This window comes from Erpetoichthys calabaricus, chromosome 4 (genome assembly GCF_900747795.2).
Source record: "Erpetoichthys calabaricus chromosome 4, fErpCal1.3, whole genome shotgun sequence".
Lineage (NCBI taxonomy): Eukaryota > Metazoa > Chordata > Cladistia > Polypteriformes > Polypteridae > Erpetoichthys > Erpetoichthys calabaricus.
In genome coordinates this window covers 127,017,150-127,032,639 of record NC_041397.2, presented here as the reverse complement: position 1 = coordinate 127,032,639, position 15,490 = coordinate 127,017,150, and the positions used below count along the sequence as shown (strand labels likewise).

The following is a 15,490-nucleotide window of genomic DNA, read 5'->3' as shown; positions in this document are numbered from 1 at the left end:
TGAGGCTGAAGCAGAACCACGTTATGATCTGCTTTCCCAAGCGCAGGCAGCGGGGTGGCGCTGTATGCGTCTTTAACGTTTGCATACAGTAAGTCAATAGTCTTATTTCCACGGGTGTTACAGTCCACATACTGGGAGAAGGCAGGTAATGTTTTGTCCAACGTCACATGGTTAAAATCTCCAGCGATTAGCAAAAGCGCCTCAGGGTGGTGCATTTGTAAGTTAGCAACAGCAGAATGGATGATGTCACTCACTATCTCCACGTCTGCCCGAGGAGGGATGTAAACAATAACAACAATGACATTTACATACAGTTTGTACGGTCTGGAACAGATTAATTGTATTTACATACACTCCTATGGGGGAAATTACTTTGGGTCACGACCAGAGTTTTGGAACAAATTATGGTCGTGACCCGAGGTTCCACTGTATTTATTTTCTTAAATTCCAAATGAAGGCCTATAGGAGTGAGTTGCTATCAGAATCTACAGTAAGTAATCAATTGTAATTTTTAATGAATCTTGCTTTCTTTCCAACATACACACAATGTAGAAAATGGGCAAACCACACTTTCTTTTAAAATATTGACTTAGGCTTTTATACATTTTCTTTAAGAAGCTTTATGTAGTTTTATTTGGTCAACAAACCAACAAATACAGTCCCGGAACATTCTTTGTTATTATATACTAGCAGAATACCCGTGCTTCGCAGCAGTGAAATACTGCCTTAAAATTGTTATTAAGAAGAAAAGCAAACATTTTTAAACTGAGGGAAAATATACAAATAATTATTTGTTAAGGATCTCTTTGTATACCACGTTGTCAGTTCGGCCCTCCGGTTGTAATATGACCAAGCTGTGCACTGAGCTTACTCTTGAGCACGCAACGTACAGTTGGCCATGTGAAAAGCAATCTTGCCTCAAATCAATGCCAAACTTTTGTAGGGTTTGTCCCTGAGACATAATTGTCATTGAAAAGCAGAACCTTACTGGAAATTGGAGGCGTTTGAATTGAAATGGGAGATCAGACGGTATAACGGGGATGCAAGGAATAAAAAGCTCTCCCCTGAGCCACTGCCAGTAAAAATAGTTGCCTCAATTAGGTTCTTTTGCAGACACGTGACCTGAAGTCTCGTGCCATTACAAAGTTTCGGTGGCTGTACGCAAATCCACAATTGGGTTTTTTGAGCCAAACCTGTTGTTTTTGTATGAGCCGCTTTTTATTATTGGGATCGTACCTAGAAACAGAAGCTCTATTAACTTGTGGATTTGCCTGCGAGTATTTGTGACAGCGTGTCTATTAACTTGTGGATTTTTCTGCGAGTATGTGGCGGCAGCGTCACAAAGTTGTTTCTGCCTAGCTGCATCAGAAAATCACGACGTCTGACACGCCTCCTTTTTACTGTTTTCTCACAGCTTGGATTGCTGCTGTCATAATCAGTTTGAGTTTCATGGTTTGTTTCAATTACGTTTGTATTTGCAGGACTTGTTGTGTTGAAGTGACATTCGGCATCTGTCAAGCGTTTTAAGCATACAACCGGTTTCATCGATAACTTCGCATCCAGCTTATGGGAGTTGAAACATTCATAAACATCCAAGTGTCCACTACTCAAATCGTGTGAATCTCACCTGTGAATCTAAGATGTTTAAGAGGCATTGGCGGTTCTCCAAACGTGTAAAATAGGCAGGCAGCCAACTTCGTGGGAAGGCGTGGGGATGGGGGACGCAATATAGGTAGGCAGCCAACTACATGGGAGGCCGGTGGACGCAGGACGCAACCCCGCCTCACACGACGACTGAGCTGCAGGCTATGGACGTATATACAGTATGTACGTAAGTAGGATTCAGTTATGACCGTTACGCGTAGAATTTCAAAATGAAACCTGCTTAACTTTTGTAAGTAAGCTGTAAGGAACGAGCCTGCCAAATTTCAGCCTTCTACCTAACACGGGAAGTTGGAGAATTAGTGATGAGTGAGTCAGTGAGGGCTTTGCCTTTCGTCGTGTCGCAAAAGTCAATGAATGACTGCTAATAAAGTGACCAAGTTAGAAGAAGTAAGGCAGGACAAAATTTCTTTGTATACAAATCTAAAAATAGCCTACCTAATCTCCAAGAAGGTGCACAAAAGCAAGGGAACTATGGGAGCACCAGAACTCTGCTCACATCGCGTCGCTTCGTACCGCAAGTAGTAAGTCTGTGATAAGCAGAATACTGCTACGCTTTGCACTCGCGGGACGGAAGGTCAATCCCGACCGCTTTTATATAGTGTCTTGATACTAAAGTAGAAAAATTGAATTTGAGCAAAATTCATAAACAAAATAGGTGAATTGCATAGAAAAATATTTATAATAATGACAATATTTACTTCTTACTGTCCAGAATACAGCAAATCTATAGAACAAAGCAAAGTACAATATGTTTTATTTATCTTTTTACAAGCAAAAGATAATCTGCTAATCTGAACAAAGTTCAGAACAAAAAAATGCAAAACTGACAAAGGTCTAAATTGTTTCTTTCTAAAATGAAGACCCTTGCTGAATAATCACTTGTCTTACTTAGTATGCCATAAATCAGGGTGTAAGGTGTCTCCTGTTGATAATTAGACCGAGCCCCATCATCATTATTGGACTTGCTATTGTTAGTCTTTTGCTTCTAGACAGTTGTGTTGCTCCCACTTGAAACTGCCATAAATGTAAGCCCCCCACTCAGACATGGCCAAGCTAATATCAGCATCTTCCCTGCTGATTGATTTTAGACACAGTGTGTAATGTGGCTTCATTGCTTGACTTTATTCTCTTCATTTCTTTTAGCACAGCGACTAAACCAGGGGTTCTCATACTTTGTAAACAGGTCTTTTATCATAATTTTTAACTTGTATGTATTTTTCCAATGTCATACTTTAGTTTAAGAGTGCTAACAGACTAAGTGCCCCAAGTGGGGAAAGCAAAAAAGATTTTAATCACATAAGCACAGGTACAGCCATTTAAATAATGATAAATGACTCCATAACATTATTCAATAAAGTCTATTTACAAATTACTGTTTTATGTTTGCAGTAAATATGGTAGTTATTTCAGGTGAAAATATGACTCAAAAGGTGTAAACTGGAGAACTTCCAAATATGGTTTAAGGTGTTTACAAGTGGCTGCTTGTCATTTCTAGTCAATTGTATAATCTTCATAAAATACACAGAAAATTTACTAATAAAGTCTTGTTACTAAAACAACATATCTGCAAGATCAGACTGTATCCGGTAGAATATGCAGCATTGGCCAAGGCATTGGTCTTATCACGTCTGGACTACTGCAACATTCTATTGGCAGGAGTACTGGCATGTATAACCAAACCACTGTAGATTATTCAAAATGCAGTTGCAAATCTGGTGTTCAACCAGATGAGGTGGGCTCATGTCTCTCCTCTTTTCACATCACTTCATTAGCTCCCTGTATTGGCACATATTACGTTCAAATCCTTGTTGCTTGCCTACAGGATAGTATACAGTGCATCTGGAAAGTATTCACAGCGCATCACTTTTTCCACATTTTGTTATGTTACAGCCTTATTCCAAAATGGATTAAATTCATTTTTTTCCTCAGAATTCTACACACAACACCCCATAATGACAACGTGAAAAACGTTTACTTGAGATTTTTGCAGATTTATTAAAAATAAAAAAATTGCGAAAGCACGTGTACATACGTATTCACAGCCTTTGCCATGAAGCTCAAAATTGAGCTCAGGTGCATCCTGTTTCCCCTGATCATCCTTGAGATGTTTCTGCAGCTTAATTGGAGTCCACCTGTGGTAAATTCAGTTGATCGGACATGATTTGGAAAGGCACACACCTGACTATAAAACGTCCCACAGTTGACAGTTCATGTCAGAGCACAAACCAAGCATGAAGTCAAAGGAATTGTCTGTAGACCTCCGAGACAGGATTGTCTCGAGGCACAAATCTGGGGAAGGTTACAGAAAAATTTCTGCTGCTTTGAAGGTCCCAATGAGCACAGTGGCCTCCATCATCCGTAAGTGGAAGAAGTTCGAAACCACCAGGACTCTTTCTAGAGCTGGCCGGCCATCTAAACTGAGCGATCGGGGGAGAATGGCCTTAGTCAGGGAGGTGACCAAGAACCCGATGGTCACTCTGTCAGAGCTCCAGAGGTCCTCTGTGGAGAGAGGAGAACTTTCCAGAAGGACAACCATCTCTGCAGCAATCCACCAATCAGGCCTGTATGGTAGAGTGGCCAGACGGAAGCCACTCCTTGGTGAAAGGCACATGGCAGCCCGCCTGGAGATTGCCAAAAGGTACCTGAAGGACTCTCAGACCATGAGAAAGAAAATCCTCTGGTCTGATGAGACAAAGATTGAACTCTTTGGTGTGAATGCCAGGCGTCACGTTTGGAGGAAACCAGGCACCGCTCATCACCAGGCTAATACCATCCCTACAGTGAAGCATGGTGGTGGCAGCATCATGCTGTGGGGATGTTTATCAGCGGCAGGGACTGGGAGACTAGTCAGGATAAAGGGAAAGATGACTGCAGCAATGTACAGAGACATCCTGGATGAAAACCTGCTCCAGAGCGATCTTGACCTCAGACTGGGGCGACGGTTCATCTTTCAGCAGGACAAGGACCCTAAGCACACAGCCAAGATATCAAAGGAGTGGCTTCAGGACAACTCTGTGAATGTCCTTGAGTGGCCCAGCCAGAGCCCAGACTTGAATCTGATTGAACATCTCTGGTGAGATCTTAAAATGGCTGTGCACCGACGCTTCCCTTCCAACCTGATGGAGCTTGAGAGGTGCTGCAAAGAGGAATGGGCGAAACTGGCCAAGGATAGGTGTGCCAAGCTTGTGGCATCATATTCAAAAAGACTTGAGGCTGTAATTGCTGCCAAAGGTGCATCGACAAAGTATTGAGCAAAGGCTGTGAATACTTAAGTACACGCGATTTCTCAGTTTTTTTATTTTTAATAAATCTGCAAAAATCTCAAGTAAACGTTTTTCACGTTGTCATTATGGGGTGTTGTGTGTAGAATTCTGAGGAAAAAAATGAATTTAATCCATTTTGGAATAAGGCTGCAACATAACAAAATGTGGGAAAAGTGATGCGCTGTGAATACTTTCTGGATGCACTGTATATTTTTATATATATATATATATATATATATATATATATATATATATATATATACTGTGATGGATGGCCAGGGATCTTGCCCGGACTGGATGCCCTTTTCAAGAGAAGACCTGGGGAACTGGCGTACTACCAGGAGTACCTCCTCCAGGACACGAGAGGGCAGCCCCTTTGGTTTATATCAGGACCATGGAATTGGAGCTCAGAAGCTCAACCCGGTGGGGGACCATGGCCACACCCAGAAGTGCTGCTGGATGTTAATCAAAAGACACCTGGAGCACTTCCGGGTGCACTATAAAGGAGGCCGTCTCACTCCATTCAGGAGCCAGAGTTGGGAGGAGGAGGACGAAGCTTAGAAAGAAAGGAGTAGAGGCAGCGAAAGAAAAAGAAGGACATATTGTGTCTAGTGGAGCACTGTGCGGGACATTATTGTAGAAATAAATGTGTGTTATTTTGGACAGTCTGAGTCCGTGTCTGTCTATGTCCAGGCTAGTCTTCTACAATACATACATAGAGATAGAGAGAGACAGAGAGAGTCGTTAACTGAGATAATGTGTACTGGATCCGGGATTCACATAGTCAGCAGTGGGTTGGTATAAATGCTTTTATTAAAAATCAAACAGTGTTCCAAGTAGTGCACTGCAAAAGATCTTCAATAAATAATCCATTAAAGCAAAGTGAAGCACTGAGGTTAAAATACAATAAATAAACCAATAAAAACAAGGTTAAAATCCCAGGCAGGTTTCTCTATTAACACTAGAATTACCAGAGCCTATGAAAAAACTCATAAATCCAGCCCACCTTAAATCCCTTCGCACCTTTCCGTCAGCGTCTTTTGTCTTGTAAATGTGTCGATAAGCCCAAGCAACAAGCAGCCTGCTATACCTGCTAAATCTATATATATAGATTTTTTTTTTAAGACTTTTTTCCATGTGTGAAGTGGTGCCCTTTTGAGTTCCATTTTAACTTTTTCAGGACGGATGTCAACCATTGTCGAAATTCAGAGGTAGGGGATGTTAATCAGCTGTAAACTGCAAGAAAAATAGGTTTGTTGATTTGACCTTGATTCCCTGCATGTGCATGAGCAGTGAAGAGCAAACAACCTCTAAAATGGCATCAATTACTGGCAAGAGACTAAAACAAATGTGCAAAACAAAATACCCTGTGGATAACGTTTTGCATATTATCGTTGAATTGGGCTCTGACTTGTCAGACTCTGATTTTGATGCAAATGATCTGGTGATGAATGTCGAAAGTGAGGTACCAGCATCATCTGATTGGTCCCCACCTGATCGTGGTGCTGAATACATTTATTTAGCTGATGCGCCTACAGTCGCATCTCACAGTGATTGCCACCACTGTCCACCTGCCGCACGAAAACACCCAGGCAAACGGGATATGGAGCTGACCCTGCAGAGCTGCTGCCATCAGAGATCCCGAACAGGCACCAACAGCAGTCACAGCATGAAGGAACAGACGTCTTATGTTGATTTATGTGTGAAACCATTGCTTTGTGTGCTTTTCCGAAAATTGAGTTTTTTGGAAAAAATATTCAGCCCTCAGAGAGTTAAAATGCAGGAACTGGGTATTTGGGTAGGTATGTTTTCAGATTTATTCTTAAAAAAAAAAAAAAAAAAAAAGTTTCACTTTAGAGCAGTTACATGGGGCAAATTAATATGTACCATAAAACTATAAACTTTTACACTTAAATGATTAGCTTGGTGTTTTTCAAGTAAAAGTTATTCTTAAAACTTTATAGTGAAACCAGAAGACTTGCAGAACAGGTTATCATGAAAATACACAGTTGGTAAAATAAATTTAAAAAATACCTTTAATTTCCTTCTGGCATTAAATTTTCTCAGCTGTTCCACTGTTTCAGGAAGATGGATTTTATAGGCATATCGGTCCCTCTCCTTAGGGAAAAAGAAATGATTACAGTTTAAGATTAACATATAAACATATAAAGCAGGGTAAAATATAGAGTTACCAAGTGCCCATTAAAGGTTTATGCATAATGAAGATTATAAAGAGAACATACACCGTAAATTCTTTAACATCTCAGTCAGGCATATATATGTTAGACAGAATTAATATAGTTTTGTGTAGTTTTGTCACCACTGTAATATAGCTCCCATAAAAATCAAAGATGAACTCAGAGGCCAATAGGGCCACTCCATCTGAATTACTTTTCCCATTTCTCTAATTTTACTGCTACAAATAGATTAAAACACCTGTCCAATCCATTATTTATTCAGTCTGGGCTGATCTTTAACATTTAAACGAGTCTCCTATAAGAAGACTAAATCTTACTTCAGTTGTCTTTCTTAATTGCATTGTTTTCTTTCTCTATATTACCTCATCAAAACTAGAATTTTACAAAGCCTGTAATGTGTTTAACTAACATCAATCATTTATATGAACATTCAGGTATTATTTTGGATTGGTTACTTATTTTAGGTTTTTCAACTATTTAGACACATTTATCTGCGCCCACACCTGTTTTTTGTTAACTGTATAAAATTTATTTTAAACAACTAAGGGAGTACTATTTAAAAAGCAATTAAAACAACAAAGCATCACTTTACCTGTGCTAAAATGGAAACATATTAGTACTATAATGAAAAGTATGCATTACACAGTAAGTAAGTTATTTAACCAACCGTGTCTTGTAGATAAAAAGCACCTCTTAGGTGATAATGTCCAAAACTAACTTTAAACATACAGGTAAAATTCCATACCACACATCATAAAGAAAGTCTTCTGAATGGAGTACAATGCAACATAAAACATATTGTGCACAAGGCTGTCATTTAATTTTTTCAGAAAAGACAGATATTCAAGACTTTTGGTCATTCTGTCTAATTTTAAAGTAACGCCTGTCAAGCAATCCCTTACACCACTATAAAAAGGTTTACAGATATTAGCTCTTCAAAAATCCTTTAAAAGATTCAAAAATCTTCTGACTGTATACTATTAATATGTCAGTGGCAACTTATTCAAAATAATCTCTAATAATTGGTTTGTCTTGTACACTAAGAAAACAAAGCTGTATTACTGTATATAACCCAGCACCAGAAAATTGTGCCAAGAAACATGCTTCTACTGTTCCAATTGCAACATCGGGCGTGTAATGGTAACTGTTTCAAAATATGTCACACAAAGGACATATACTAAATCTGTACCAGTACAACAGTGGACACCAGACATACCTTTCCTGCTGCATTTAGGTAGATATTTTGATATTTACATGTTTCTGTGACATGTAACAAATTTGTTTAAGAAAATATAATGCTTTTAACTTGTTTTTCCAGGGGTAAACATAACACTAAAGGCTACAACTGCTTTTGATACATTATACAGCAGGTATAGAAAGTATACTTTATTACCTGTTCCACTTTGTAAATCCATTTAATTACAAAATCACTTATATATGATTGTTTTCTTTCTTAAAGAAATTCTTTGTACACAGTAATCATCTTCCTGTTTCCTTCAGCTCTAATAAATCATGAAGTACAGAGGCAAAAAAGTGTTTAAGATCTAAGAGCTCTATGTACGAAAGTCTGTCATACTATGTAAAACATACTTTTTGAATGACTTTTGCTTTATTTTCAGATAATATAGTAATACAGGGTTTACTGGTTAAGCAAATGTAGGTGGTGGAGTAATCAGGTAATTCTCTTTTTTGAGATTTAAGGACTGTGTTTCTGATACTGAAATAAGCAACACTAGAGCACCACAAGGAACAGTCTGGTCTCCTTTTCTCTTCACTCTGTACAGCTCAGACCATAAATATAACATCTGGTCATGTCACTTGCAGAAATTCTCAGATGATTCTGCATTTTATGGGGTGTACTGACAAAGGGAATGAGACAAAATACCAACAGCAATATGTCTGCAAAATGACTCACTGTGACTGTGCCAGCCAAGTCGGGTTTCCTTTCTTTATACTTGTCTTCTCTGTTCAGTCCAAAGTGTGTGTGTGTGTGTGTATTTATTTATTTACTTACTTATCTACCTATTTGTGTATTTATTTATTTAAAGAACATCTATAAAAAGCCAAATTTCACCCTGGGGACAAATAAAGTTCTGTCTGTCTACACAATGATATGAGAAAATGTCTTCATGTGTTATTATGTGCGATGTAACATGGCTATTAACCCTTTCTGACCTAAGTCCCAAAAATCCAGCTGTTGTCACCTTGCTATTTTATGACTATTAAGTAGTCATATTTCACTCTGTCATCAAGGTTTTTTGCATCCTCTCATTTCAGTATAAATTTACCTTTCCAGTTAGTTATTTAATAAAGACACAATAACATAAGTTCTCAAACTATGGGTTGCAAGCATGTTGTTTGAATTTGGATTGTGCAGAGTCGTGACTCACAATAGTATTCAATGGGAAAGGGTCACAAGTGGTTTGTGTAGTCTCTTGTGATGGGTCGCTGGGGGCAATTTAATCAAATGCCACTTCTCTGATACGACCTGCATCTGTGATTCTTCAAAGAGTATAGCACTGTCTACTGCTGCAAATTATCCATGTGGGACTGACCCCAGAGGATGACTATCACCAGCAATTCTCCAAGGGGGACAAGGATGACTGAAAGCAGTGACTGGCCATGGGGGAAGACGGAAGACTGCCAGCAGCGATTCTCCAAGGCAGACCCATACCCATGGATGTGGAAGCAAGAGAAAAGGCAAAATTGGGTCACATTTCATGAACTGATAAAGGTTACTGTAAATCTGTATCATCTTTCTAGTAAGTGTATACTGACTTTTTAGAGACACTATCCTCAACTGAGAATTTTTTGTTATTTTTTTGCTATTAAGTCATAACCTATTTGACTTTAAAGCAGTGACTAATTAAACTGTCATCAAATTCTTTATTCTCTCCGATTCAGTTTAACACTAGAATAACCAGAGCCTACGAAAAAACTCGTAGATCCGGCCCACCTTAAATCTGTTCGCACCTCTCCATCAGCGTCTTTTGTCCTGTAAATGTACCGATAAAGACAAGCAGCAACCAGCCTGCTATTCCATCCCCCCACAGCCGCAGAACGTGCACAAAGTTCTCCCAGCTCATGTCTTGATTGATTATCTGGGAGTGAAATGCTAGAGTTTTAGAGTGGAAATAATAGATTGTTATTTGGAACACATGCATTTCATGTGTGTTCCGTTTCTACAATATTCTGTGTAAACACATTGTTAAAACAGAAAAGTTTTTCATATTTTAGTAGTAAATGACAAAATGTTGGCATAAACTATATAATGTGTGAAGCCTGAAGTCCAAAGATCAAATAAACACTTTCACAAAAGGTTCAAGGGTAAGGCAACAGCTTCTGTGGCGCAGCGGTACGATTTGCTGACTTGTGATCAAGAGTCCCCAGTTCGATCCTGACTGCCTCCTGTATTTGCCGTTTTCAGTAGTGAGCTGCTCTTATTGTTAATATTATACAGTACACACATACATTTGGTTTGCGCCTGTAACAGACGGTGTTCATTTATAGTACTTGTGAAAGTTACAGCTTTATTTTCACTTTTATTCTCTTAGTCACGATCACGATACATACCAAGTTTAGCGCTATATGCAATCATCAAATTCAAATAACAGTTCACACACACGTACATTTACGACATGTGTACCTGTTGCAATGCGTACACTTCTCTCTATGCTATGGTTCCTATTATATTGAAAGGGCACCTGACACTGACTCAGTTGACTTTCCTGAGGAAAGCGGCTGTCTTGGAACAGAAGCTTCTCGATGTTGTATCCTCCTTTTCTTTTTCTATCGCCTTTTCTAGTAAGATGTGATGACGAAGTTCCTCTGCAAGTTCAGCCATGAACACTCTTCTTTTCTCAGTGGCCCCCGTGCATGCCTTGCACAGTACATGTGTGTTGATCACTTTTTCCACATTTTGTTATGTTACAGCCTTATTCCAAAATGGATTAAATTCATTTTTTCCTCAGAATTCTACACATAACACCCCATAATGACAACGTGAAAAAAGTTGTATTTATTAAATTTATTAAAAATAAAAAAACTGAGAAATCACATGTACATAAGTATTCACAGCCTTTGCTCAATACTTTGTCGATGCACCTTTGGCAGCAATTACAGCCTCAAGTCTTTTTGAATATGATGCCACAAGCTTGGCACACCTTTCCTTGGCCAGTTTCACCCATTCCTCTTTGCAGCACGTCTCAAGCTCCATCAGGTTGGATGGGAAGCGTCGGTGCACAGCCATTTTAAGATCTCTCCAGAGATGTTCAATCGGATTCAAGTCTGGGCTCTGGCTGGGCCACTCAAGGACATTCACAGAGTTGTCCTGAAGCCACTCCTTTAATATCTTGGCTGTGTGCTTAGGGCCGTTGTCCTGCTGAAAAATGAACCGTCGCCCCAGTCTGAGGTCAAGAGTGCTCTGGAGCAGGTTTTCTTCCAGGATGTCTCTGTACATTGCTGCAGTCATCTTTCCCTTTATCCTGACTAATCTCCCAGTCCCTGCCACTGAAAAACATCCCCACAGCATGATGCTGCCACCACCATGCTTCACTGTAGGGATGGTATTGGCCTGGTGATGAGTGGTGCCTGGTTTCCTCCAAACGTGATGCCTGGCATTCACACCAAAGAGTTCAATCTTTGTCTCATCTCATTTCTCATGGTCTGAGACTCCTTCAAGTGCCTTTTGGCAAACTCCAGGCGGGGTGCCATGTGTCTTTTACTAAGGAGTGGCTTCCGTCTGGCCACTCTATCATACAGGCCTGATTGGTGGATTGCTGCAGAGATAGTTGTTCTTCTGGAAGGTTCTCCTCTCTCCACAGATGACCTCTGGAGCTCTGACAGAGTGACAATCAGGTTCTTGGTCACCTCCCTGACTAAGGCCTTTCTCCCCCAATCGCTCAGTTTAGATGGCCGGCCAGCTCTAGAAAGAGTCCTGGTGGTTTCGAACTTCTTCCACTTACGGATGATGGAGGCCACTGAGCTCATTGGGACCTTCAAAGCAGCAGAAATTTTTCTGTAACCTACCCCAGATTTGTGCCTCGAGACAATCCTGTCTCGGAGGTCTACAGACAATTCCTTTGACTTCATGCTTGGTTTGTGCTCTGACATGAACTGTCAACTGTGGGACCTTATATAGACAGGTGTGTACCTTTCCAAATCATGTCCAATCAACTGAATTTACCACAGGTGGACTCCAATTAAGCTGCAGAAACATCTGAAGGATGATCAGGGGAAACAGGATGCACCTGAGCTCAATTTTGAGCTTCATGGCAAAGGCTGTGAATACATATGTACATGTGCTTTCTCAATTTATTTATTTTTTAATAAATTTGCAAAAACCTCAAGTAAACTTTTTTCACGCTGTCATTATGTGGTGTTGTGTGTAGAATTCTGAGGAAAAAAATGAATTGAATCCATTTTGGAATAAGGCTGTAACATAACAAAATGTGGAAAAAGTGATGCACTGTGAATACTTTCCAGATGCACTGTATGTATCGTGATCGTGACTGAGAGAATAAAAGTGAAAAAAAAAGGTAACTTTTACAAGTAGTATAAATGTACACCGTCTGTTACAGACGCAAACCAAATGTATGTGTGTACTGTATAATATTAACAATAAGAGCAGCTCACTACTGAAAACAGCAAATATAGGAGGCAGTCGGGATTGAACCGGGGACTCTTGATCACAAGTCAGCAAATCTTACCGCTACGCCACGAAAGCTGTTGCCTTACCCTTGAACCTTTTGTGAAAGTGTTTATTTGATCTTTGGACTTCAAGCTTCACACATTATATAGTTTATGCAAACATTTTGTCATTTACTACATAAAACACATGAAATGCATGTGTTCCAAATAACAATCTATTACTTCCACTCTAAAGCTCCAGCACTTCACTCCCAGATAATCAATCAAGGCATGAGCTGGGAGAACTTTGTGCACGTTCTGCGGCAGAGGGGGATGGAATATCAGGCTGGTTGCAGCTTGTCTTTATCGGCACATTTACAGGACAAAAGACGCTGACGGCATAATGTAAAACAAAATTAGTCTATTATTATAACATAAATAAGGCACAATAGCGTAAACACATAAAATTAAAGAAATAAAGCTCCATATTTTCAGTGTAAAACAATGCAAAGAGACAGAATAAAAGAAAAAATGGGGGAAAAAAACTCTAAAATATGTCGCTGTGAGTGTGTGTTACCCTTAATTATGCAATATATGCCCAGTTCCCGTAGGACTGTTCCTTACTGGAGTAGAACTCATAAACAGCAATACATAAACACATCATATTCATGTTGTGGGATATGGCTGGCCATTCATCCCGGCCAATACCCCCAGGCCGCTAGATGGAGCCCTCCTTGCAACATGGAGATGCCCCGAATTCCAGCGAGGCATCATGGACTATGGCGTTTTAATACACAGCCCTGCTGGATAACGTCGGGGCCGCCAGGGGACGCTGCAGGGAGAAACAGACAAGTTTATTTTAAATACAGCCCGGAAATAAATCCTAGTCACATGGTTGAAAGAAATAAAGTGCTTCCGGGCTGATGAAGAAAAGAAGTTTTTACCTGACCCGGAAGTGATAGAAAGTCACATGGACTGAGGGACAGAAACACTTCCGGGTCACGGACTATAAAAGGATTGTGGGAGATCCCAGACGGCGAGCTGAGCTGGGAGGAAGGGTGGCTAAGTGTCTGGGAGTGGAGGATTGTGTATTGATTATTGATTGATTATTTATTATATGAGTATTGTGGAGTTTAAGTGTTTTGTGCACTTTATTAGTGTCCGAATAAATAATTATTGGACTTTTATCTGGTGTCTGACGTCTGATCTGAGGGTTCAAGGGGTCGACAGTGCCTCTATCTGTTACAATGTCTATCATCAATCTACAGTACATCACAGCAGACATTCATTTTATGCAACCTTGGGCAAACAAATGATAGGATCTTAGAATGCCAAACACAATACTATGACTGACACAAGATCAAAGAATAGCTGTACATATTCTTTACTGACATAAATAAAATAAAAAACACATGGAAATGGCAAAATGTAAATAAATAAATAGGTAAATAAAGATGAACTTACAAACAATTTGTGTCTCACAATACAGGTGATGCCAGGAAAACAATGCTGGCATTGAAGAGGCTTTCTGGTGTTTGATGCCTGGCAGAAGCATTTCCAGGTGTGGCACTGTTGTAAAAACTTTCTTGACGTGATTATGTATTACAATATAATGAAATTACTAACAATAAATTGCTTTGAAGAAAGACATAGGCAAAAATATGGCGCTGACACTGCTAAAACATCCAAACTGGTTTGGGAAACCTTGACCCTAACACTATTTACGAAATGTCTTATTTGCATCTGGATGGCTAAAAAGCAGAATATTCCATTCTCTTTCTGGTTAACAATTGTATGCAAGATAAAAATAGGCCTTTGAGTGGCTGACAGCAACATCAATTAACATACAAAAGCTTCCGCAGGATTTGAGAGCCATAGTAACATTGTCCCGTTGTTATGGAGCTGTTGAATGCTCATACAGGTGTCACATATTGTTGAAAAGCTCAGAATGCCAGGGGTCTTCATCAGAGGATAATGCTTAGACTTACAAGAATCAAAGGCAATATATAGCAAAAAATTATGTGGAGGTTAGCTGGCTAAGTCAGTGTGATCGGGGGGGGGTGGGTGTACAGTTTATTTATTATGAACATGTTCTTCTTAAGTTTGCATGTGCTGGATTTATGTCCAAGTGTCTATTGATGGCGTTCTCTTTTGATAGCCAAGATTCGGCCAGCTCTCTGGCACTTTTAGTATTGGCCTTAAGTTTTACTTGTACTTGTAATACAGTATCTTGTCTGCGTAGCATTCTTTACGGTAAATGTGATTGTAGAATTCATTCAGCTGGTCATTTTTTACAATCACATCAACACAATATTCCCTGCAATCCATCCAATTCACAATGGAAAAAGAAATGAACCGACACATCAGCTTCCTGGACATCTACATCAAAAGAAATAATGATGCCACCCTGACCACAAGTGTTTACTGTAAAGAATGCCACGCAGACAAGATATTACACTTCATCAGCAACCACCCGTATCTCATAAACGGAGCTGTGTTAAAACTCTATTCAGAAGAGTCCACACCCATTGTAATACGAAGGAAACAAAAATGAATGAGAGACGCTATCTCTTTCATCTTTTCACTTCAAACGGATACTCAAAAACATTCATTAATCGGAGCTTACACAGAAGATGCCAAAAAACTCAGCAAACAATCGACTTGAATCAGAACCCCCACCCGAGCTGGCACTCACTCCCTTATCACCACAAGGTGTCTGAAGGTACAGCGTGCATC

At 39.7% G+C, this 15,490-nt stretch overlaps 1 protein-coding gene across 15 annotated transcripts in view; it reads right to left on the bottom strand.

Annotated features, from left to right (window-relative positions):
- Positions 1–15,490, bottom strand: part of caska (calcium/calmodulin-dependent serine protein kinase a) — a 664,459-nt gene that overhangs the window by 210,855 nt on the left and 438,114 nt on the right. For all 15 annotated transcript variants that reach the window (XM_051926109.1, XM_051926105.1, XM_051926112.1 and 12 more), the window contains exon 9: positions 6,963–7,046. In XM_051926109.1, the coding sequence (XP_051782069.1) occupies positions 6,963–7,046 (84 nt within the window). The remainder of the gene's footprint in view (positions 1–6,962; positions 7,047–15,490) is intronic.